The sequence below is a fragment of the Scyliorhinus canicula genome, chromosome 1 (genome assembly GCF_902713615.1).
Source record: "Scyliorhinus canicula chromosome 1, sScyCan1.1, whole genome shotgun sequence".
NCBI classification, from domain to species: Eukaryota; Metazoa; Chordata; class Chondrichthyes; order Carcharhiniformes; family Scyliorhinidae; genus Scyliorhinus; species Scyliorhinus canicula.
The window spans coordinates 256,747,847-256,774,025 of record NC_052146.1 but is presented as its reverse complement, the minus strand read 5'-3'; the positions used below and the strand labels follow the sequence as shown (position 1 = coordinate 256,774,025).

The following is a 26,179-nucleotide window of genomic DNA, read 5'->3' as shown; positions in this document are numbered from 1 at the left end:
CCGACTGCTGTGTCACAGTGATGAAGGAAGGCCTTTGTTGTTGTCTGCCCTCCCTGGGGGCATCTGGACCTAGCACTTGTGAGGTCCGAGCAGCACCAGACGGTCCGGGATGATCAGCGGCGGGTCCTGCAACACACAATGCAGCATGTATCGTTTTGTTACACACGCGGACTGGGGTGAGAGGGTGTAGTGGGGAGGGTGGGGAAATGGAGTGAGGGTGTGTCCTGGGCGGGGGGGGGAAATGGGGTGAGGGTGTGTGCTGGGGGGAGATTGGGGTGAGGGGGTGTGCTGGGGGGGAATGGGGTGAGGGTATGTGCTGGGGGGGGGTGGTGTAGGCAGGCAGGGGACTCTCACTTGCTGGTGTGCCTCCGATCTGGCAAGGAGAAACCTCCCTGTCCCCGCCTCTGCCAATGAGTTCCTCTGCTTGTGTACTGTGAGGGGGTGCAGTACAGGTGACCCATCGCCAGTTCTCACACGCTCCCTGTGGTTGTGGGCGGTCTTCTCCTGGGGGACAGCAAAGCATCAGAATTAGTCGGTACACAGCATCCCGCGCAGGTGTCGCCTTTATGATGGCATGGGGCACTGGGCACCTGGCCACGGTGGCTCTCTGGGGTGTGCAGCCCATTAGGGTCAAGTGGGGGGTTTGGCAACACTCCTGGGGGTGGGTTTGGTCACATGTATGGGTGGTGAGGGGTTGGGTGGTGCCAGGGGCACGTCTCGGTGTACTCACCCTGGCTGCCCTTGTCAGCTCGTGCATCTTCTTGCGGCACTGCTCGGCCGTCTGTGGGGTTTGCCCCACCGTCCTTACCACAATGGGATGGGAGAATTCCGTTCCCTGTCTCTCTCTCCACAGCTTCACAAAATGCCTCACTGCATTCCTTGACTCCATCCAGAAATGACCTCATTTCCCAAGCTAAAGAAAATAAATTCTCTCTGCAGGCTGAAAAAGCAAATTAACTCCCCAAGGACCTCCCCAGTCACACCACAGTCCATTAGCCTAGCCTGATCCCTTTGTTAATTTCACTTGCTGGCTGCTAAAACCATCCAGGCTGAAAAACATAATTATTTTTAAACAAGCACATTCTAACTCCAGGCTTTTAACCGTTAAATTGCTCACTACATTTTAAATCGAATGTTCCTAACATCTTCCAATCGTCTCATTAGACAAGGTGCTGACAGAGTGTGGACCCTGGTTCCCTCAGAGGTTGTCTCAAGCAAACTCTCAAGTATCTGTTTAATTCTCCTAATTACCTGCCTGTCATAATTCGATGGGTGGCAACCTCCTCTCAGGGAATGCTTTTGGAAAAATCATGTAGAGGTGCCACAGATCAAGACAACCAGCATGGTGCCCTGCCATTCCAGTCTGAGATAAGAAGACATTTCTTCATTCAGAGGATTGTGAATCTTTTGCATTCTCTATCCAACATGGCTGAGCACATTCAAGATTCACTTTTTAGGTACTCCGGAAAACAAGGCATCTCGGGATAAAGCATAATTGATGTAGAAATTTAGCCATTATTTTATTTAAACTGTGGAGTGGCTGTCGGGTGTGTGTAGCATATTTCTTATATTAGATTGCAGTGTTTTGCACTAAGGGAAATAAATAAGATGTTATAGAACAGTACAGCACAGAACAGGCCCTTCGGCCCTCAATGTTGTGCCGAGCCATGATCACCCTACTCAAACCCACATATTCACCCTATACCCGTAACCCAACAACCCCCCCCCTTAACCTTACTTTTATTAGGACACTACGGGCAATTTAGCATGGCCAATCCACCTAACCCGCACATCTTTGGACTGTGGGAGGAAACCGGAGCACCCGGAGGAAACCCACGCACATATGGGGAGGACATGCAGACTCCACCCAGACAGTGACCCAGCCGGGAATCGAACCTGGGACCCTGGAGCTGTGAAGCATTTATGCTAACCGCCCCTGACTGTTGGCCCAGAAGCAGAAGACTGAGGAGAATTTGTAATTTCTTTTAAAATGAATTTTTAAGGATGTCTGAAAAGGACTTTCAAGAGTTTGCATCAATTGTAAAGGGATCAATTGTACCTTTTATTGGATAATAAGAAACACTAGTCCATGTGACCTGGTGACTCTTGTCCTGGAAGCAGCACCAAAGGAAGTTAAAATACTAACACCTTGAGGCTAGACACAAAGAACAAGTTACAGACACAAAGGAGGGCTGTGAGCAGAGGAGCTGGAAGGTGAAGGCCTAGTTATAGACACAAATAGAAAGCAGGCAGAGATAGAAAGAGCAAGATACCAAATTCTTGTGAGGAGAAGAGGCAAATCACTCTTTGGAAGAGGTCAGTTTTTCTGTTTTACCAAAAAGGAGACAGGTGTTCTTTGAGGTAATGTGTGAGCTAGCTAAAGAAAAAGTTAATACCTGAAAATCTGTGTGAATATCTTGGAAATGCTAAAGAGCTGGGTGTTTTCCCAGCAGTGACCCAATGATTATTTAGGGTGTTGTTGGTTGGTTGAAAAGAATCTCTGGTAAGCTTCACCATCAGGACTGTAATGACTTGAAGGAGAGAAGGTTTATAGAAGTGCGCCTAGTTAATGATAAATGTGCTTGTGAAAATCAGAGATGAAAGCTATTGTTGAATAGCGCTCTGTAATTATCCTGCATTACAGGATATTTTGCACATTTTGCGACTGTGTAGCTACATAATACTGAAGGAGACATATTGCGGGTGAGTAAGATGTGTTTTTGTTGTATTGACTAAAGTGAAATTTTCCTTTTTTATTTGAGGTATAATTTTCCTATTAATTAATGCTTAATTTCTGTAGGTTCTGTGTCGTGTTAAAGTGAAAGCTACAAAAAGTTGAATCTTGTTGATAATTTCTTCTTTTGATGGTTGTTTGGTGAATTTGGTTATTCTGGTTTACGGTTTCCTCAAGGGCATTGTAACAAAAACTCATATATAAAAGTTAAACTGGTTTGTATCCATAGGGAAAGTTTTACAAATATCGTTTGCAATAACTGCATCTGAGGCAACAATAATGTAAGACACAAAGCAATTAATTTGCACATGATCTTATAGCATGCTTGGTGTACAATTTAACGTGAGCAGCTTGCAAATTAGGTGCATTGACATGCTGATAGTTTCTATAAAAGACACTGATCTAAAGTTCTCTAACTCTACTCCAGTAGATGAAGGACAAAAAATTACATTTCCATTTTGTTCCATCTTCTAGGTCCAAAGGAGCACATTAAAGTGCTCAGAGTTAACCAGTCAAAATCGGAGTTTTATGGCCGTGGTTTTGCCTGGACGATGCAAACAATTAAAAGATGGACAGGGCCTTGAAGAATAATGCAAAGTTGTCTGTTGAAAGCATATTTCATCCCAATCAACATGTAAAAGTACAATTATCCATAACCAAAGCTTGCTTCACAGCTGTAAAGTTCAGCTGTAATGATCCCTGCACATTGCACTTGCACATCAATTATGATAATCATAATCACGGTCGTTAAGCCGAATGTTCATTACTGTCAGGATGCCACTGACAGCAGTTTCAATCATCAGTTGCAATGGGCAAGCAGTCACAGTTGCACCCATGTTTCTGCACCAGGGTTTTGCAACATTAAATCCATGATCTGTTCTACTTCCCACTCTATTTTACAACTATTGAGGAAGAAAAGTTGACTTTATGTTCTACATAATGTACTAAGATAGTTTCCTGCTGATTTGTTTTAATGATCTTTCCTCAGTGAATGATGAATTGAGATATTTAAACCTGCATTGCCCTGCTGTTACTTTTTGAACATATTTTTAAGCTTTAATATGAAAACTTTGCTTGTGGTGTAATATTGCATTTGAAAGAAAACCCTTTTCAAAACTTTGCATTTTTGGTGAGACAACCACACTACGACTGCAGATTTATTTATTGATGTCGCTGCCCTCTGCTCTTTAATTCCAGTCTAGATATTCAGAGCCAAAGTGGTGAAGTTAGCAGCAATAAATTAAATACACCAAAAGACATTTGTTTTAACTATTCTAAAGCATAAGAATAATATGTAGTGTGGGGTGTTGCAAATTGAATTAGTCACGTATCACATGAAGGGTTTAAGTCCAACCAATTAAATTGTTTTTGGTGCGCAATTGACAAACTTGTAACACTCTTATTTTATAAAAGTGTATTCACAAATTTATTGTTTTCAACATTTAAAAAATTTTAGTTGGAAGAAGTAGGATAACGTTAACAAGATAAACTTGCAGACAAGTTCCTAAACAATGATTATCACAAATTAATTTGAATTTATAAATTGATTTATGAAATTTTACCAAGAATCAACATTATTATAATTATTTCTGAATGTTCCATCCACTCCACCATTTTGCCACGTTTATATGTAAATCAGTCAGCTGTAAGGTTTATGATGTTCATTTAATTTAACCACTGGAATAGATTTTACAAGATGCAAATTACTACTGCAGATCATCCATTGTTCACCTCTAAAGTTTCCGAGCAGTTGCTTATCTGTGAATCACAGTGTAATGGGTTGTAGAATTTATAAAACAAGATAGCTTTGCTCAACTTAAATTGTCAGATAAGGTGAAATGCTGAGCCGCTTAACGACAATGAAATCTAATGGTCAAAGTTATGCCAAAGTGTGCACTTGCATTTGTATTTTGATCTGTGTGTAAGTTTTTCACATGAAAAGTAGATGCAAATAAATAGATGAGCAAAGTTGATTCAAAAAATAACTCAAATGGCATCCGATGCATTCTTGGCAGACATTGTTTACTGAAATGCTCATGCAAAATATACAAATCGACCACACATTTTTCCCACGCAAAAATGGAAGACTGAGTTGGACATCACCCTCACAATTTTCCTGAAGTATTGTTTATTAGAAACTGAAGGTCTTGGGCAACAAAAGGATATTCCTCATCTTTTTGTACAAATCTTCTAAGGTTTTGTGTTATATGAATACAATATGTGTCATGAATGCTGGTTAAGGATAAATTTAACTGCTTGAGAAATCTCATTCCTGCTACTAAATAATGGAGATGCAGTGACTGAAAGGAACACACGTGCACTGTAATTAGCTGGTATTCCTTCGATATATCAAAAATGAGTATTAAAAAATGAGCTGTCAAGTTGCACATACATATTTTATTTTCATTCCCCAAGAAGCCATTTTGTTCAACTGTTCCAGTCAGGTCACAAATTGATAAATATCATCAGCGTTGATTTTGCTATTATTAGAGATATTCAGATGAAGTGCTGTAAATTGATAAACTCACCTTCAAGAAATCAGCCTTTCCCTTTTCTCATGGTTTCGAAGCAATGCATATGACAAATTCATAACAATTCTTAATTAACACCCTGAACAGTTGCAACAGCACCAAATCATAAACATATTTTGAAATGTTACATGGGTATTGCATACAAACAACAATCAATTCACACTTTTATTGATGATTATGGATGTTGAAAAACCAGTCGGCAGTTACTGTTAGATTGTTGAAATACAAGAAACATCAGCTAAGCTGTGTTATTTTACTGCTTTCCTACCTTATTCTTGTTTGGCATATCCTCAGTTGCTCTAAAGTGCTTAGTTCCATAAGCAAGAGGTTCATATTCGGTGCTAGTATGAAGAAGTGGCTGATAGGTATGGTGCCGATTTGGATTGCTGAATGGCAGGAATCTAAATAGGATATGAGAAAACAATTATTGAAAGCATGGAAAGCATTAAAAACTTAAATCCCTCATAGTATTTTTGTTAGTAAGTAGTGAGAGAATTTACTTCTTGTAGATGGCAAACTGACACAAGCTGTTGGCACACCAATGCATTGATCCAAATAATGGTGGATTGTGAATTTGACTCCGAACTGAATTATCAGATATGCTTACACAAGGAAAGGAAAATTATGCTGTGCTTCTCTTGTGTACCTTACCAGTTCTAATGTCCTTATCTGCTCTGACCTACATGTGACTTCAGATCCACAGTAATGTGGTTGACTCTAAATGCCCTTTTGAACTGGCCTAAAAAGCCACTCAGTTGTATCAAATGACTACGAAGCCTACCAAAACGAATGGAACTGGACGGACCACCAGCATTGACCTAGGTACAGGAAAAAACGGCGGCAAACCCAGTCTTGTCAACCCCTTAAAGTCCTCCTTAAAAACATCTGGGGTTTGTGTCAAAATTGGGAGAGCTGTCCCACAGGCTAGTCAAGCAAAAGCCAAGCATTGTTTGCAAGGTATGGTTCTGTGAGTATGACTATGTCCCTGACACCACCATCATCATCCTTGGATACATCCTGTCCCACCAGCAAGACAGATCCACCAGAGGTGATAGCACTGTGGTATATAGTCAGAAGGGAGTTGCGGGGAGTTCTAACATCAACACTGGACCCCATGAAGCCTCATAGCGTCAGGTCAAACATTGTGAAGGAAACCTCCTGATGTTACCACCTACCACCCACCCTCAGCTGATGAATCAGTACGCCGCCATGTTGAACACAACTTGGAGAAAGCACTGAAGGTAGCAAAGGCACAGAATGTACTATGGTTGGGAGATTTCAATGTCCATCACCAAGAGTGGCTCGGCAACACCACTGACCAAGCTGTCCGAGTCCTAAAAAGCATAGCTTCTGGACTGGGTCTTCGGCAAGTGGTGACCCAGAAAGAAAAAACAGTTCAAATCCCAGTAGAAATCATCAACACAGACATTATTAACACTTGAGTTCCATTTTAAGGTTTACAAGACCAATTTGGACAAGTTTTACTGATGCCCTTCTTTTCCAAGTATTGTTTTTTCCTTTTTGGAGGGAACCAACAAGAGGCAAAAACCTGCATGACCTCATCTTCAGCAAACTACCTGTCGCAGATTCATCTGCCAATGACAGTATTGGTAGGATTGGCCACTGACGGTCCTTGTGGAGACAAAGTCCTATCTTCACATCGAGGATACCTTTGTGTTGTGTGGCACTTCCACTGCTAAATGGGATTGATTTCAATCCGATCTAGCAACTCAAAAGTGTACATCCATGAGGCACTGTGAGCCATCTTTCCAATGCAAATGAAATCACTCAATCAAAGTCAAATAGATCTCTGCATAGTTGAGTTTGAAATGAAATTAACAGGAATGTTAACTGGAATACCACACTTGTTGGAAGTTCATTTATTTTGCTGTTGTGGACACAATGCACAGCAAAAGACCAATTTTCTATTACCCGTCTCCTGTGATGGGGTGACAAGGTAGTCCAGTTCCTGGGAGTTGGCATATTGATTCTGCACATTAATCCTGCCTAGACTTGACGGTGTGAAGACAAATTAATGTCTTCATGGTTCAACTGCCAACTCACACCCATAATTTGCATTTTCTCCATGTTTTATCTTAAACATAAAAATACAAAAGCGTGCGCAATTTTTTTTTGCTCAGGAGACAGATATTAGGACTCACCCCTAGTCAGACATAGTATACCAACAACTATGTTTGTCAGCTCCAACGTGAGGAGAAAAATCCCGACTAAATAATACTGATTTTCCAGAACTCGTGGTTGAATAATCTGCTCTATACCTGTGGGCTACAGACCACTTTAGTGAGAATATTGAAGCTAAACTGCCACCCTCTATCCCATCAAAGCTTTTGGAAGAACTCACTGACATTTCATCAGACAACTCACTTAGAACCAAGTTCAGTGAAATAGCGCTGGTGACATTTTGGTGTGAATGCGTCATATGAATACAGCACTGCTTTTTCTGCAACACTGAAAGCTTTCATCCCATTTCTATTACTCTTTAAAAAAGTGGACCAGGAGGTGAGTAACTCTCTCCACGGGGTGGTGGTGGTGGAATGGCCATTTTGTTTTCAGTCTGAGATAGAACAAAGAACATATAATGCAGAAGGAGGCCATTTGGCCCACCGAGTCTGCACCGACCCACTTACGCCCTCACTTCCACCCTATCCCTGTAACCCAATAACCCCTCCTAACCTTTTTGGACACTAAGGGCAATTTAGCATGGCCAATCCACCTAACCTGCAAGTCTTTGGACTGTGTGAGGAAACCGGAGCATCCGGAGGAAACCCACGCAGATACTGGGAGAACGTGCAGACTCCACACAGACAGTGACCCAGTGGGAAATCGAACCTGGGACCCTGGCGCTGTGAAACACAGTGCTAGCCACTTGTGCTACCGTGCTGCCTGAGATAATGCAGTAACTTCGCAGGAGTCTTAAATATAAAGGCATGACAGTAATTAGATCATGAGATGACAAAGCTGAATAGTGTTGCCTTTCTCTGCATCAGAGACTGGTTATGCTCGCTAACATTCTTAAAAGTATTGCTTGTCCAACTAATTAGACATCATCATTTGACCCTCAGCAATGTCAGCTGCCCACAGTCTCCAAAGTCAATTTGAGGGCTTGAAACCTTTAAGTGTCAAGGGATAAAGGTTAGGGGCAGGGCTCCAGGATGGATAGTGCCGAGCCTCGCAGCTGCGACCACATGAATGTCCTGAGGGATTAATAGCCCTTAAACTACACATGGACGTACATTTGCCCCAACAAATGATGGACTCCACTGCTACTGATAAAAAGGGAGGGAAGAACCAGACCCAAGCCCATAGGCGGCCCTGAAGGAACGAGGACAGTGACTATGGCCAGTCAATCAATGATATATGATGTGCAGCAGAGGATTGAGGTAGCGCTGGATGCTGGAGACGGTGTAGAGTTGTTAGCTTTCAGGATCAGGAGGCCAATGGATGTTGGAAGGGTTTGAGGGTCATGGGATAGATCACCTAACTGACTGTCTTTCTGTCTTTCTCCCTTCTCTCCCAGGTTACTGACTTGTTTTGGGATGGAGCCAGTAGAATTTGTCATTATTTTGACAGCAGCACTGGAGGCGGACAGATTCCACCAACTCCGAGAAGCACAACCCAGGAGCAGCCTGAGCCACGAGGACAGGGGGCCACTGGACATGCTCAAGGGCCGAATGCACATCTTACCGAAGAGAAGCCGTCAGAGACGGCGACCTCAGGTTCACAGGAGCCACATGTCTGTCCTGGAACTGTCAGCCATCAAGTGTCGCAGAAGACTCCATCTCAACAAGGAGACAGTACAGCAGCTGTGCCTTGTGGTAGCAAACCTTGCACCACGTGGAGGTGGCCTGTGGCCATGAATGGCAAGGCAGCCCAGAAACTTCTTACCAATCAATCTTTTATTTGTGTCACAAGTAGGCTTACATTTACACTGCAATGAAGTTACTGTGAAAAGCTCCTAGTCGCCACATTCCAGCACCTGTTCGGGTACACTGAGCGAGAATTCAGAATATCCAATTCACCTAACAAGCACGTCTTTCGGGACTTGTGGGAGGAAACCGGAGCACTCGGAGGAAACCTACGCAGACACGAGGAGAACGTACACCAACTTTGTCCTCAACCAGGCTCATCAGGATGTCTGGGTTGCGGGATTTTCATCCTTCGCTGGAATTCTGCAGGTCCGATGGTACATTGATGGGACACACATGGCGTTGAGAGCACCGTGTTATCACTCAGCAGGGGTTCAGCACCCTGAATGTACAACTTGTATGTGACCACTGCATGAATATGATGCATCTCTGTGCATGCATCACTGAGAGTATGCATGGCGGTTTCATACTGGGGCACTCGCAGATCCCCAGGATCTTTGATCACTACCCAAGACTGCTAGGATGGCTCATAAGGGGCAAGGGGTACCCGTTGAGGTCTTGGCCGACTGATGCCAGTGCGGAGGCCCGAAAACCCAAGAGGAACCCCATTACAATGAGGTTCACAGTGCCAGCCGGCCAGTTCTTAAGTGATCATTTGTGTCCTGAAGATGTTCTTCCACTGTCACAATCAGTCTGGCGGGCACTTCTTCAGTACAGTTCCCAAAGGTTCTCTTACAGCCATCCTCTTAGGCTGGCAACCTTCAGTCTCATCACACCCTCCCCCCCCCCCCCCACATCATGCGCTATGCTTCCCCAGTCGGTCCACGTCCCCAGCCATTGGCAGCTGCTATCTGTGAGCTCATTCTCACTTCTTTGGCACACGGGCTGAAGATTCATTACTGACCGAGAAAAGGTTTTCAGACAAAAAGGGTCTCTTGAAAGTTGTGGTGTGCTGAGCCCTCCACAACTTGGCACAGCAGCGGGGTGACATGCTGGAGGAGGAGGAGGAGGAGGAGGAGGAACGTACCTTTTCCTTTGATGAGAAGGAGGGAGTGGAGGGAGAGCCCGAGAAGGACCCAGAGGAAGGAGAACAGGCAGAAACCAGGGTGCACCAATGCAGGAGGACAAGAGATGCCCTCATTGCCTCCAGGTTCACACACTAAGAGACTTGTTCAGTAGCTCCATAACATTTCCCACCTCCACACCCTCCCCCACCCTCCGGTGGGTCCATTGACATCTGAACAGGATGATGGGCCTGGGTTGTCCGCAGCGCCGGCCCTAGGGTTGCTGGCGCCCCGGGCAAGCTGAACTTCGGCGCCCTTCGCGGGGGGGGGGGGGCCCGAGGGGGGGCGGGGACCGAGGAGGCGGGGGGGGGGGACCGAGGAGGCCGGGGGGGGGGGGACCGAGGAGGCGGGGGGGGGACCGAGGAGGCGGGGGGGGGGACCGAGGGGGGGGGGGACCGAGGAGGAGGGGGGGGGGCCGAGCCCGAGGCGGGGTGGGCGGGCCCGAGGCGAGCCGGAGGCGGGCCCGAGGCGAGGGGGGCGGGCCCGAGGCGCGGTGGGCGGGCCCGGGGCGGGCCCGAGGCGAGCCGGAGGCGGGCCCGAGGCGAGGGGGGCGGGCCCGAGGCGCGGGGGCGGGGCCGAGGGGTGGGGGGGGGCGGGCGGAGGGGGCCGCCCTGGGGGAGGGCGGCCACCGCGCATGCGCATTTGGCACCGGCCCAACTGCGCATGCGCGGGACCCGAGTCTGGCGCCCCCTAGCACATGGCGCCCCGGGCGACTGCCCGAGTTGCCGGTGCCTTGGGCCGGCCCTGGTTGTCCGTATGATTTGAGTCACTTGTCTAGGCAGTAGGGTGATGATGCCTCGATGTGAGGAAAGCTGTGAAGCTCCTCAGGTACTGCTTATGTCTGACTCCTGTCTGTTTGCAGACTGCACCCCCCTGACACCTGGGTGCATGTGTGAGTGAGGGTCGGGGGTTCTTGCCTTTGTCCCACTGCTCCATGGGGGGGGGGGGGGGGGGAAGCGGCAAGCGGCAAGGTGAAGAGTTCACTGAGAGATGAAGCAGTCATTCCAAGATATTTGTCACTGAGGATTTCATTGGGTTTCACTGTAGGTTTTGTTTCGAGGGCCTTTAGGCGGAGCAGAGTTTAGATGCGCAGATGAACTTTCCCTATGGGAGAGGGTCAAAGACGGAGGCATTAATGCTTTGAAGAGCTAAATATTTTAAATTGGTGAGTTGTGACAGGTGAAACATTGATTAAATCCTAACTACTAGTACCTAACTTCTTCCGTGCCCATTCTGTGCACCTCAAACTCCTTAATCTTACGAGGCCTATCATTACATCTAGGTGAGTCTCCAGTTTGCACATCAGAGGTGGGAGCGGTCTGCTGCCTTCCGTGCCCTGTAGCCCGAGATGCCCTTGGAGGGTGTCCTCTGGAGGGCCTGGACCTGGCTGACTTTCAGGTGACACTGGTGCTGCCTTTTCACCCTGTTCTGCCCACTGTCCCTGAGATGCGCCGGTTTCATGATGGAGGGATTCAGTAGGGCTGGAGTCTGCCTGGGTCTCCTTGGTGGAAGGACTCCAGTTTTTCCTCCTCCCTTCGGGTGATCGTGGGCCTTTGGGTGACTCCATGGGACAGAGGGCAGCTGGAGTAAGCTCCAGAAGCCTCAACGTCATCTGGTGCTGCTAGTCCTGAAGGTGCATCATTATCTGCACCATGGTGTTGAAGAACTCGGTGATGGGCCTCTGTATCTGGACCATGCTCTCATGGCCCTCAGCCAAGGTCTTCAGAGACTGATCCATGCCTTGGACTCCACCACTCATGGTTCTAGCCACCTATCGGCCGTCGGGAATGTTGGATGGCGGCTGCGGACTCAGTCTGTGGCCGCCCTGGTGGGGGGCTGGGGGATCGTTCACCCGGGGGAGGGGCCTCCTGGACTGCCAAGGGAGCGATCGGGCGTCATGGACATGCAAGCGCACGAGATCTAGGGGGGGCCTACATTTTTGGTGCTGCTCCGCAGTCCGAGTCCGCCATGTCGCACGGTGCGGCCGCTGCATGCGCGGGCTCCCAACCAGAAGTGCAGGGCCCCATATCCTCAGCCAGAGCTTTTCTTAAGGAAAGTCCAGAGTGCAACGGGACATAGCCCCATTATTGGAGAACCCAGCCCCTGAGGTATGTGAATATTGTGGTGCAAAAGAGTAGATGAGGCTGGTTTAGCGCAGTGGGCTAAGACAGCTGGCTTGTAATGCAGAACAAGACCAGCAACGTGGGTTCAATTCCTGTACCGGCCTCCCTGAACAGGCGCCGGAATGTGGCGACGAGGGGCTTTTCACAGTAACTTCATTGAAGCCTACTTGTGACAATAAGTGATTAGTATTATTAGATAGAAAAAAAGAGTCTCTTCAATATATTGCACAAATGGTAAAATCCCAACTACCACCCTAAAGTGAGCCACCTGAACCAATGAATGTTCTTCTTATCAGAGCAATAACAATCAGAATTCTTGAAAAGCATCAGAAAATATAACAGGATCGTCAAAAAATCTCTACATTGGCTCAAGAAGGAAGAACATCTATTGTGGTCCATCACAAATATTTAAATAGTTAAACAAATGCTCAAAATGCTGACAGTGACACTGAAAATGCAGAGAGTGATATCTTTGATACGGTTGTTGCCTTTGACACTGATGATGGAATATTTAGAATATTGACAAAAATTGAGGAAAAATATGTAGATTTTGATCCTGAGGATTTTCAGAGTGACGTTGAGGATGTACGGAATGATTTAACAGAAAACATAAAGGTCTGAATTTCAAGCTCTCCCACCAGTGGGCTTTTAGGCAAGTGGAAGAGAGAACATGAGATGGAAGGAACAGGTATTTCTCTGGGTTCCTGTCCACTATGACCTTGCAGCTGTTTTTTACACTTGGGTGGGAAAGGCCTCAGAAAGCCCAGGCAAGGCTTCAGCTTTCCCAATTGAGGCCCTTAAGTGGCCACTTAAAGGCCGTCTTCCACCCAGCCTTAACTTTTAGGCTGGGGCAAGGAAGCCCGAAAATTATTAGGCTCAGGCCTTGGGCAGGAAGGTCTTTGAAGGGAGGCCTCCATCAGCAGCGTCCTTTTGAACTTCGGATTCTCCCTTCTTTCAGGTCTGGTGACTGCTGGAACTCACTCCCTGGGTGCCTCCCGCATCTCCCCCCAACCCTCAGCTCCCTGGGACCCCAAAAACCTTCTTGTCATCCAGCCGCAAGACATAGGCTCCTATGTCTACAAGAATGATTCCCTTCTGTCCACTACAGCATCTGTTCCCATATGAACTAGAGTGCTGTTGACCAATCAGATTGGTGGGGCTTCCTTCCAACTGAGGGGCAGAAGTCCCGCCTGCAACCCATCAACACTCATTCAAGTGTGAAGGGCTGTCAAAACAGGTGGGGATCTATTCCCCACCGACTCTTCAGATGGCAGGAAGGGAAACCCTGCCATTCAAAATATCCTGAGAAATATCCTGACCAAAGCAAAAAATGTAAATCTGATAAAGTCAAGCCAAATAAACCAAAGCAAATGTAAGTAAATTTGTCCTGAAAGGAAATATTTTTAAATCAAATAATGATATCATTTTGTGTGCAGTTAGGTACTTGTATTTCATATTTGTGGGATTAAAATTTTTAATTAAATTAATTGAGTGAAATAAGTTAATTAGGTGAACTTTTGGATGAAATCCGTTGGATATTTGGTATATATGCTCGTAGAATGAATATCTTAGTGTACTACTTCATAAAAATATTTTATCTTATTTTTCATTTTCATCCCTTTTTCCCCCAGATATACGATGCATAGCCCAGTTTATTATGTCATAACACTAGGGGCACAAAGTACCCAAAATGCTTTAAAGAAAACATCCTTATTTTGCGATTAGTGACAGCAGTATTATTAATATTGCAATGCTAATGCCAACAAATTGCCAATATGAAGGTTAATTTAAAATATATATAATTAAAATATACTTTAGAGCACTATGGGACATTTTACTACATTAAAGGTGTTGTATAAATGCAAGTTGTTGTTGTCAGCAAAATGCCATTCCTGCTACCCTACTAGATCTGCCAATTTCAATGTGGGTGGGATGAGTGACTGCAGTTGCACTTTCACACCCACCAACAGCCTGACCCCATTTCACAGGCTGCCCACGCGACAGTGACGAATGCAATGGGCCCATGAGAAGACCTTTAATAACTCACTGGCGACTTTGTCATTCATGAGTTATTAGGTCTTTCTCACTCGTGGAATAAACTGGCTATTTCATTGTCCCTCTTGTGTATTCTCTATTTATTAGGACTGCTAAAAGAGTCATAAGGATTGTAGTTTGCAAAAACAAAGAACAGAAAGTCGAAAAATTATTTCAATGACAAAGGAGCGTTGAGATTAATGATTATTGGATAATCAATATGTAATCACAAAGCCACAACTTTTCAGATATAGATTTTGATACTCAATATTATATCAAGATTGCACGTGAAAGTGGTTTTTTGTAGCAAGTACAAATCTTAAACACAAACCTCTAAAACTTAGTATAGAAGAAATTAAAGGGAATATAATAGAAAAATCAATGTTTTAATTAATTATTGTAATATCATAAAGAACTAATAGTGTAGCAAATGTTCAACAGCCCCAAACAGATAGTAATTATTTAATAAAGAATTCTAAATTAAGTGAAGAATTTAACAGAAGGGTTATGACATAAAGGTGTGGTAATTGTGTAAACAATAGACTTCTAGGAAGGCTGCCAAATGTTAATTAAAGTGTATGTTGATTTTGCAAATTATACCCTAGACACTTAGTTGGGGGTATTCTATAAACAGATTTAACCAACATGAAAAGGTGGAGTGTCAGAGGAGTTCTAAATACCATTGGGCTTGCTGATGCTCATGTGGATGCTGAAAGAAGATATTTCACGGCTTCACAAGTGCAAAACTAAACTTGTTTCACATGTTCAAATACAAATCTGGATTGGTCACCTCAGAAAGTCAGAAGTTTTATTGTGTGCATTGGTTTCAATGAAAAGTTCTTACTGTGCATGTCAAAAATGCTTTTATTACCTTCCAAAGTAAAGCTAATCTGTGATTATTTTTCACAAAATACTTGTTTCTAAACCAATCAGATTAATCTTCAGCTGTATTAATTTTTGTCATTCTTAGTTAGTTTCCAGCATAATGCTCGGAATGTTCTTGTACAGGTAAATAGATTACTCAATTAAAGAGTTCCTATTTGGAAGAAGAGGAAATGTATGCTTGTTTTTCCAGCATTGCAATTTATCTCAAAATTATTATTAAAATGTTGTTAATAAAATGTTATTGAACATACCAGTTTAAAACATAATATACAATGTATAACTATCATTACTTTTTTATCAAGATGTGGGCATGATTGGCTATGCCAACATTTGTTGTCCTGCCCAACAATCTTTGAGAATGTGAGGATGGGTTGCCTCTTTGAACTACTGCAGTCCATGTGGTGCAGGTACACCAACAGTGCTATTAGGGAGGGAGCTCCAGGATTTTGACCCAGCGACATTTGAAGAACGGTGATACAGATCCAAGTTGGGATGGTGTGTGGGAATTTGCAGGTGATGGCATTCCCATTACAAACTCAGGCAGGTGTGACCAGATGCTTAGAAGGACAAGCCACTCAGACAGCTCACTTATTTTAAAGGAACGTAAACACATTGAAAAGTTAGAAATGTAGCACTATTATTGCTTTTATACAAAGCTATCCAATCCATGAAGTTTCTAAAACTAGATTTATTCAACCCCGGCTGTCTGCTTTCCTGCATTGTCAGCTATTTGTGTGTTCTCAGCAATGTGTTACTTTAAATGTTTTACCTGGAACAGGCTTTAGGAATAAGAGAACCCGCAAGGTCAACAACCGATCAGCTTCTGCAATGTATAGAAGCTGCAGGCCCTCTTACTTACACATATATTTATTACTTAAAAAGCAAAGAAATTGAGATTTTGAATGACTTCTATCAATATACCACTAAAATCTTCATTAAAATACTGATTTTGAGAGTTTTCCAGTTATTGAGTTTTAGAGCATTACAAGCCATGACCTTTTGCTAGAACAGAGAAATGGAAATTTTGGGGAAAAAGGAAAATTTTGAAGTGCACTGAAAGATAGAAAAACACCACACACTCCATGTTTAAACTCTGTGGATGACATTTGTAAATCATGATTGTGCATAATTATCATTTAAATCTTATGCGCAGAGCTCTTATACTGCTGATGACATGGCAGCCTAATTTTAATACATTCTCAACATAAATGTAAGAACAATACTTTTTTTTCCAAATAAGAGGCAATTTAGTGTGGCCAATCCACCTGCCCTGCACATCTTTGGGTTGTGGGGGTGAGACCCACGCAGACACAGGGAGAATGTGCAAATTCCACATGGACAGTGAACTGGGGCCGGGATCGAACCCGGGTCCATGGAGCTGTGAGGCAACAAGTGCTAACCACTGTGTCACCATGCCGCCCCTAGAACAATACTTTTATACAAAAGAGAACTTTTATCAGACTACAAAGAGTTGGTGGTAATAAAATTCAAAAGGACTCAGCCTTGATTTTGCTCGAGTGTTATTTGGTGACAGACGTTTGGCTACACTTAGCTTTCCCACAGTTTTAAATCACATTCAGTGTAAGCTTGATAATAAATGTTCACTGCTGAAAAATATTTGCAAACAAAATGTAAGTGACAGTTGCTTAGTAGTATGGAACTTGAATATTGCTAAAAATAGTCATGTTGCTGAAGCTTTTCCTCTTGCACTCATCAGGACAAATGTATGAATGTCAAATTTAAAATGATCACAACAATTTATACTAGAGGAGAGATGGTTGATTGGTGGCTGCCTGAATAGGGTTTAAACCTACCTAGGTGCGCTTACCCGGGATCTACCGGCCTCCTGGGATCTAACAGCCTCCCCAGCAAGACCGCAGCCGGCGCCGTTCAGTACTGGTCCACACAAACGTAGACCAGTCGGATCAGCACCAGGGGTCTCCTGGGACATTGGAGACCCCTGGGTGATCAGGGATGGTTCAGCATGGCCCCCTGCTTCACCCCTGGAATGTGGGCACCTTGGCACAGCCAAGGTGCCAGGGTGGCACTGCCAAGGTGATGAGCACTGCTTGGGTGCCAGGATGTAAACACGAGTGCCCAGGTGCCAGGATAGCATCGCCAAGGTCCAGGGCCTGAGGGCCCATGCCAATGAAAGGAACGTGGAAGGGGATTTGAAGGCTGGCAGGGTGCATGGCAGGTAAGTAGGGCATTCTGGGAGGCTGGGAGGGGTGACAGGTGGGAGTCCTGGAGAGGGGCTGTAAGGGGGCGTGTGGGCCTGTAGAGGGGGACCCCCCCCCCAGGGACCCCATAGCGTGCCTCACTTGGGGGTGGGGGGGGGGGGGTAGTGTCCGTGTGTGTGTGGGGGGGGGGGATGACATTGTGCCCGGGGGGGGGGGGGGGGGGGGGGGGGGGCACCACAAGCTCATTTAGAGATTTGGAGCACCCTTTCAAAAGACCAATCTCTGAGATCATCTCCCCAGTGCTTAAAAAAATCTAAGGGCTGGATTCTTCCACCCCACCCACCGCAAAAATACCACGGGTAAGACGTGTGCGATGGAGAAGTCCATTGACCTCAGGTGGGATTCGCCGGCCATGTCTGCCTGGTCTAAATTGGGCTAAACCAGTGAGAAACTCCCCAGGACCCAAAAAAGTGACTAAGGGTGGGATTTTCCAGCCACGCCCATCCTTCGACCGGAAATTCCCATGCGAGGTCAACGGACCTTTCCATGGTCCCCTTCCTGTCCATGGTAATCTTGTGGTGGGCGTGGCCAGAAAATCCAGCCCTAAGTGTTGTTTGACAGTGGTGGGGAACTCTGAAAAAGACGCCAAAAATGAACTAAGAAATGTTTCCATTAAATTCCCAAAATATCTAGAGAGGGATTCTCCATTTCTGAGACTGTGTTGACTCCAACACAGAGTTTGTAGACTTTCACGACAGAAAAACTGGCACCACACCTGGACCAATTCTGCTCCTGCTAAGGGGCTAGCACTGGCGTCACATGGAACACAATCGGTTCCAATGAGAAATGGTGCCGGTTTTGCGATTGACACTCATGGGGCTGACAAGCAGCAGCCGCATACTTCACTCCCGACACACACCAAACCAGCCAACAAGATGGCAACGAGGTGAGCAGCCCCGAGGTTGACCAATGCCACACTGCAGACCCTCTTGGATGTGGCGGAGGATGGCCCGGTACCCAGCCTGGGAAGGAGGCTGCCAGCTGCTGCTGTTTGCCTTGCTTGGGTGCAGGTGGCAGAGGCCATGAACTCCGCAGCAACACAGTCCGGACCGGCCAGCAGTGCCGCAAAAAAAGAGCACAACCTCCTCAGGGTGGCCAGGTTGAATAGGAAGCACTGTTTCCCTGGCAGTAACCCTACCCGCCCACCAGGAGGACTGCCGATGCACCACGTGCCGTTACCCATACCAATTGCCATGGCCGGGTGCCCTGGCCACTGAGCACCAGCTACCCATCCCCTGGGTTACATGAGTTGAACTGTCCAACACTGTTATCTTCAGTCGTCGCGCCCCCCCCCCCCCCCCCTCCTCCGAGGAGAGGCCGTGCACAACCGCCGGGAGCGGGAGAAGACCGGAGGGGGACTGCCGGACCTGCGGTTAACCATGGTTGAGCACAGGGTCCTGGACGTGGTCGGAGGCCCGGACGAATGGGAGGTCGCGGGGGTGGAGCTCGGCCGTGGGCAAGGGAGTGAGACCCCCGCTTAGTTGAGGTTCCCCGTGTGCCAACCCCCATACCACCCTCACCGTCTACACCGCCCTCAACCCCACATCACCCCCCCCCCCCCGGCTTGTGCGGTCTAATCGTGCTTCTTGTGTTGTGTCTTGCAGCATCTGCTGGGAATGGGGCGGGTACATCTGGTATCCCCTGTCCCCAGCCAATGCCACAGCCAGAGCCCCTCCGTGCGCCTGGTACCAATGCTGAAAGAAGCTCAGACACCAGCCCTCCGCCCGCGACTCAGGAGACCCTGGATGTTCTGTCACAGCTATCCCAACACAGTTATCCCATCACCCTCTACCATACCAGAGACAGTCACCTCACCTGAGATGGTCCACTCCCTGTGCTCCATGCCCACGAGCATGTGAAACCTGGTCGAGCCCAGAGCGGGCCTCCAGGACTGGCAATGTCAGGTAGCTGGGAAACCTCAGGGGATAGCTCCGCTTGCACCCCCATCCCATGGAGTAGCTGGGGCCATCGGGTACCCCGAGAGAGGAGGAGGTGATGGGGCCCGTGCCGGTGACTCCAGTGACACGATCAGGGGAGGTGCCGGAACACCGTCACACCTCGGAGTGTCTGGCTAGGCCCCATATCCTGCCCACCCTCACCCTCCCCCACATCCTTTTCATCCGTCGAGGCCTGGCGCTCCTCCTCCTCCAACGCATCGCCCCTCTGATGTGGTATGTTGTGGAGGATGCAGCAGGCAGCAACAATGCAGGTAACTCTCTCAGCATCATACTGGGGGGTTCCTCCAGAATGGTCCAGGCACCTGAACCGTATCTTCAGGAGGCTGACGCACTGCTCGATCACGGACCTGGCCACTGTATGGGCATCGTTGTAGTGGGCTCGAACGTGCCAGGAATCGTCGAGTGTCAGGATGAAGGAGTTGTGCACACTTCCCGGCTATTGGGCATATGTATGATGCGTAGGTGCTGATGGTCATAAATCAGCTGCACGCTCATCAAGTGGAGCCCCTTTTTGTTTGTGTACATCGGCCTGTTATCTGCAAGTGCCCATAGGGGGACATGCATCCCGTCAATCACCCTCAGGACTCGGGCATCCCGTCGATGGCAGCAAACCCTGCTCCCCGGGCATCCCGGTGGGCTCAGTCCACATCGAAGTGGATGTATTGAAGTACCTGGGCAGATAGGACCTCTGTGACTGCATGGATGCACCTGTGCACCGAGGTCTGTGAAATCTCGGACAGGTCTCTACTTTGCGCCAGAAATGAGCCCGTTCAGGGTGACCGTCACCTTGGAGTGGATATCCTCCTTCCCCCCCCCCCCATACCCCCGCAGTGCCAGGTGTGCCATCATCTGACAGATGTGTTGCACTGTTTCTCTGCTCAGCTGGAGTCTTCAGCAGCATGCCCAGTCCGGCAGGTCCTCGAATGACAGGTGGTGCCGGTGCACGAGGCCTCATGTGGCACCTCCTTGGCATCTCCTCCTCTTTGACCTGTTGGGCAATCGGCTCTCCATTCTGGGAGCTGCCTCCTGATCCGCTGCTGTACGCTCCGCTGCTGCAGCTTCTTCCTCCTCGAGCAGCTCCAGCCCGAACAGTCCCAGGGCATCCCCCCAGGGTTACGGCGACTAGGAGGAAGGCGAGTTGAATTCTATCATCCATTGTCTGCAGGGGGTAAAAGGCTGTTGTGTTAGCATGGTGCATACCCCCATGCCCAACCAGGTCCACCAAGCTACATGGTGGCCCCAGTTGGCACTGCGGGACCACCCCTGCATGTCCCTTCCCCCCCCCCCCACCTCCATCTCTGCACCCTTACCAGCCTCCCCGAACAGGCCGTCGGAATGTGGCAACTAGGGGCTTTTCACAGTAACTTCATTTGAAGACTACTTGTGACAATTAGCGATATTCATTTTCAATTCTCTTGGCATGTCGGACGCCAGGGGCACCGTTGGCTGCCACTGCCCCCATCAGGGGTAGGCACCACGGCCCCATAGGGGCTACTGTGGGTGTTTCCCTAGGTGGGCCGCCAGCGGGTGGCGGCCAAGTGGGGTGTGATGAGAGGTGGGGTGCATGGGTAGAGGCGCCCATATGGTTGGTGTCGCTCTGCAGAACCAGGGGCCTAGGTGGGTGGTCCGTAGGGTGCACAGTAAGATGGCTGCCTTGCAGGCCCCGGTAATGGCAGTTTGTGCCTGGTCACCGCTCCAGTCCCGTGGGGGGGTCACCCCGGCCGCTTGGCATGTTTTCTCCTCCCCCCATACCCCCTCCCCCAACATAGCCCAACCCCACCCCAGCCAGCACAGCCAGTGTCTGGGCCGGCACCTGCAGTCACTCCTCTCTGGGCCCTATCTCCTCTCTCTCCTTCATCAGCTATGAAGCCAGTTCCACAATTTTCAAAAGTAAAAGTGAACCACACCATCAGGAACTCGGCCTATCAGAGGAGGAGACACGCGTAGGCCCCGGAGAATACCGGGTCGGTCCTGCTAATGATATGCAAAGGGTGTTAAGGGCGTTCTGGAATGCATTGACTCTGCTGTCGAGGTGATGGAGAATTGTGATGCAGCCTCAAATCGGCGCCTGCTGGGATTTTGCCGTCGGAACCGATTCTCCGCCCAATCGCCTTTCCCGATTTTGCCATTGGTTAACGAAGAATCCCACCCTATTGTTAGATGTGATTCCGCAATTTGCTGAATGATCCTGAATGTGCTAATAGCTACACTAACAACCAATTTGAGATGAGCGTTCAAGCTCGAAACATTGCTCATATACACTTGCTGGAAGTGACATACATTCATACACATGACCAGTTCTCTTCAAACAAAAAGAATATGTTCAAGCCTTGTGTCTTCTTTTTGTGAATTACCCAGGAACTTGGGTAATGTTGATAGAGGAATTAAAATGAATTAAAACAATTAACACTGACAAGAATGATCTCAAATAAATAATTTTGTTATTTATTCAACAAAGACGCTGGATTGCAGATGGGCAATATATGGGAGTATATAATTGCAAATATATCACCATTCCTTTACTGTCGTTGGGTCAAAAGCCTGTACTTCTTCCTTAACAGCACTGTGGGTATACCAACACCGCAGGGACAGAAGCGGTTTGAGAAGCCAAAACGCCACCACCTTCTCCAGGACAATTAGGAATGGGCAATAAATGCTGGCCTAGCCAGCGGCACCTATATCATTTAAATGAAATTTAAAAAGTAAAAGAATACAATGATTGTTGTCCTTCAAAATCAATAATTAATGATTTGTTTCAACAATAACTTGGTTTTAGTGATAGAAAGCTTCCATCAGCACTCTAAGTCATGCAAAGTAGTCATTAACAGAACCTAGAAATATATAATTTGGAAATAGACATCATTGCTTCTTATATTTGGATATTTTCTTCTCTCCTCAGCATGAGTTGGCAAATAGTAGCCTCTTGCCTCCTGCTTCCGCCTGTAAGCTAGACAAAATTGGTCTGTTTCCATGGTTACAATATCAGCATGTTTCCAATCTAAGTAATACCTTATGTAAAACACAGGCCACTGCTGTGTACCATTGTTCTAGTATTAAGTAGATTATGATTTCCATCAGAGATCTAATATACATCTTTTCCCATTTCTACTTTATTTTTTTTTCCTGAAAGTATCAATTGTATTTAATGACTATGATTTAAATCCTAGTTTCGCTTGTTTCAATAATAAAGCAAAACAACTTATTTCAAGAATAGTTGAGCAGTTCTACTTTACGTGTGGAAAAACAATATAATAAACATTCATGAATCAATCATTTAAAAAGCAATAAATGCTTTCTCAATTGACTATACCTAGTTTGATTTTATTTTGCCATTACAAAACAATTTTTACTGTGGAGAATAGATTAGTGTGTTTTAAAAAAGAATTAAAGTTTAATTTGTCAAGTCGTTTAACTCGAATGTTGGAGAAAGACACTGGCATAAGATAGTTTGATTGTCCACTTGAAATTGCATTTATAGCCTTTTTAAAACATTATTTCCAGGTATGTGTGCCTTTTCTGGCAATGCCAGCTTTTATTGCCCTTGAGAAGGTGAGCCACATTCTTGATCCACAGCAGTTCATCTGGTGTAGATACATCCACAGTGCTGTTAGGAAGGAAATTCTAGGATTTTGCTTCAGCGACAGAGAAGGAATGGCTATATAGGGGCAGCAGGGTAGCATGGTGGTTAGCATACATGCTTCACAGCTCCAGGGTCCCAAGTTCGATTCCCGGCTGGGTCACTGTCTGTGTGGAGTCTGCACGTCCTCCCCCTGTGTGCGTGGGTTTCCTCCGGGTGCTCCGGTTTCCTCCCACAGTCCAAAGATGTGCGGGTTAGGTGGATTGGCCATGCTAAATTGCCCGTAGTGTCCTAATAAAAGTAAGGTTAAGGGGGCGTTGTTGGGTTACGGGTATAGGGTAGATACGTGGGTTTGAGTAGGGTGATCATGGCTCGGCACAACATTGAGGGCCGAAGGGCCTGTTCTGTGCTGTACTGTTCTATGTTCTATGTTCTATGTTCTAGTTGCAAGTCAGGATGGTATTGGTGGACCCCATCAAATTATGTAATTGTGGAATAATGCAAATATTAATTAATAAATATGCTTTGCTAATAGAATATTACTTTAATTTTCTCAATTTTATTTCCATTTCAGGATGTCATTTTAGAAATAAAGCAAAATGAATTTAAAATCTCATGAAAGTTGAGCATTGCCTTTTTAAAATCAGAGCAGTGTATAGGTGTACAAATACTCATGAGGAAAACAGCATTCACACAAGACAGATTACAGTGCTAGGAATGCTAATTTGCACATGGGACAGACATCACCAAAAATTAATGTGGCCCCAATGTCCCAGAATATGTGGAACTGATGCTGTGAGCCGGCTGCTCTGGTAGCAGTTGCCATCCTGTTCAAATCGGAACAGTCCATCTTTCTTTCTTTTCAGCTCTATTTAAAACAGTGTGTATTTTCTCTAGTGGATTGTTTGGTGCAGTACCCTCGGAAAGCAGTCTGACACTGTTCTTCATACATAAAGGTAGAGGTTTGAATCCAGCCCAGGAGTTGGTGACAAAGGTCACCTCATCCAAATAGCTGTTAAGAGCTTCCAGTGAAATGAGATCAGCCAACCTCTGTCAAAAATCCCAAATATATCACTCTTGGTCTCTGACACTCCATATAGTGTAAGCAATTCACCACAGTAAGCATCACAAAACATCTATGTAGGCTCAAAAGTACGTAACCTCGACTGAATTGAAACATAAGTGACTCAGTCTATCACCTGTAAAGAAAAATTGTTAGATTGTCAGATAAATAATTATGTTACTATTACTACTGTCTTTGTGTTCAGTTATCTTAGGTCATACTGGTGTTTGAGTTATAGGGGGCAATTTTAGACTCATTACATCTGAAAATGGTTGCCGACGGAATGTAATGATGTGTGAAATTTGGCAGAGATCGGTCCCGACTGATCTTTGCCTATTCTCTGCCCAGTTCAAATTTCTGATTTCCAGAGACTTGAGCATATAATCTAGGCTGACAACACATTGTACTATTTGAGGGGATGAGGGACACTGGACTATCAGAAGTGTCATATTTCAAATAAGATGTTAAACTGCACCTCATCTGCCCCCTCAGGTGGCTCTAAAAGATCAAAAGATACAATTTGAAGGCGGCCTAGTGTGTTCTTCCCTGTACACTGGCCAATATTTAACCATTAACCACATAACTAAAATAAACAGATTGTCTGGTTGTTATCTCTCTGGTGTTGTGGGATAGTGTTGCTCATGAATTAGCTGCTACATTTCATCCATTATACATCGTAAAAGTACCATATTGGCTGTCAAGCATTTTGGGACATCTTGAGATCATGAAAGATGCTATATAAATACAAATTCTTACTTTTTCTTTGTTTTTAGTTGGTATTGGGATGGGTGATGGAAGCTCCCATCTGAAGCAGCCTAGGTACATATTACACATTATTACCTAATGTACAGACATGCAGGATGACGATGCCAAAACAGATCTAAAACACTAGGTATCCAACATTGTACTGGGAAATAATAAGGAAAATTATTTAAAAGCATAGCAATGTAAAAGTAAGTGGTTCTAAGGCATTGCTGGGTTAGTTTTATAATTTTAATTTATTTTTCCTGCTGCCACTTAGGTTCACAACCTTCATACATCACCACTTGGATTTCAGCAGCTATCAAGCAAGAGGGTCTCCTCCATCAAGGCACCTAACAACCATATGGCATATATGAATAAGAAAGCTTTCAGTCCATCAATGAACTGGTGACAATAGACAGTACATATAGAATATACAGGTGAATACAGAAAATTTCCTCCACAGAAATTATTTTTGGCCATCTTATTGTCAAACACTATTTTTGTGATGTTATTCACTTAAATTGTTCCTTTTTTCACAATATCCAGAATGCCTTTGTTGTGTTCTGGTCCACTGTATAAGTACAATTTCAAGAAACAGGTACATTAGACTGCTGGCTACTAGGAAACAGCTATCCTCTGATGCCATATTGGCTATGAAGACCAGTGAAGAACCCCCAAAAAGAGGGTAAAGGAAAGTACAATGTAGCTAAAACCTCCACCCAAATCATGATTAAATATACAATTGGAATGTTGAAACAGATTCCTCTGTCTGGCCAGACCAACTGCTATACTGCTCCACAGTTCTCAGAAGGTGCTAATAATTGTTCACATCTGCTGTTTCTGGTATAATTTTTCAATTTGGAGAGGGAACATTCATAAGTCACAAGACCAGAAAGGTTGGCCTGCAGCTTTGGCAGAAGAGGATGAGGAAAATGAACAGGAACGTGAAGTAGATATGGAAAATGCAGCCAGGAAGACAGTATGTTGATTAACAGGAATTTCCCTTAAAATCTGCAAATATGGTCACTTACAAGCAATGCCACAGGCCTAGATTTTGTGTTTGCAGTCATGGCAAGACAGCCCAACAGCATTCATCATCATTACGCTGTGACACTTACAGGAGCTTCTGGTGCCTGCACGTGTGCAGTTGAATGCTGAAAGCAAGAAGCTGGTGTCAATGATCCTCCAATCTTCCACCAAGTGAAATGTCAAAGATCTCACAGAGAAATCAAATCGAAAATGCTAAATTGATATGAACTTCCACTTTTTACTTACTTTGTCACTGCAAAAATGCATGTCAAGGTTATATACTTTTGAATAAAGTATAACTGGATTATTA

General features: G+C 45.8%; 1 protein-coding gene across 1 annotated transcript in view; it reads right to left on the bottom strand.

Annotated features, from left to right (window-relative positions):
* The window catches only part of spata17 (spermatogenesis associated 17), a 429,942-nt gene that overhangs the window by 219,861 nt on the left and 183,902 nt on the right, over window positions 1-26,179 (bottom strand). The window contains exon 9 of the mRNA XM_038811880.1: window positions 5,534-5,666. Coding sequence (XP_038667808.1) covers window positions 5,534-5,666 — 133 coding nt within the window. The remainder of the gene's footprint in view (window positions 1-5,533; window positions 5,667-26,179) is intronic.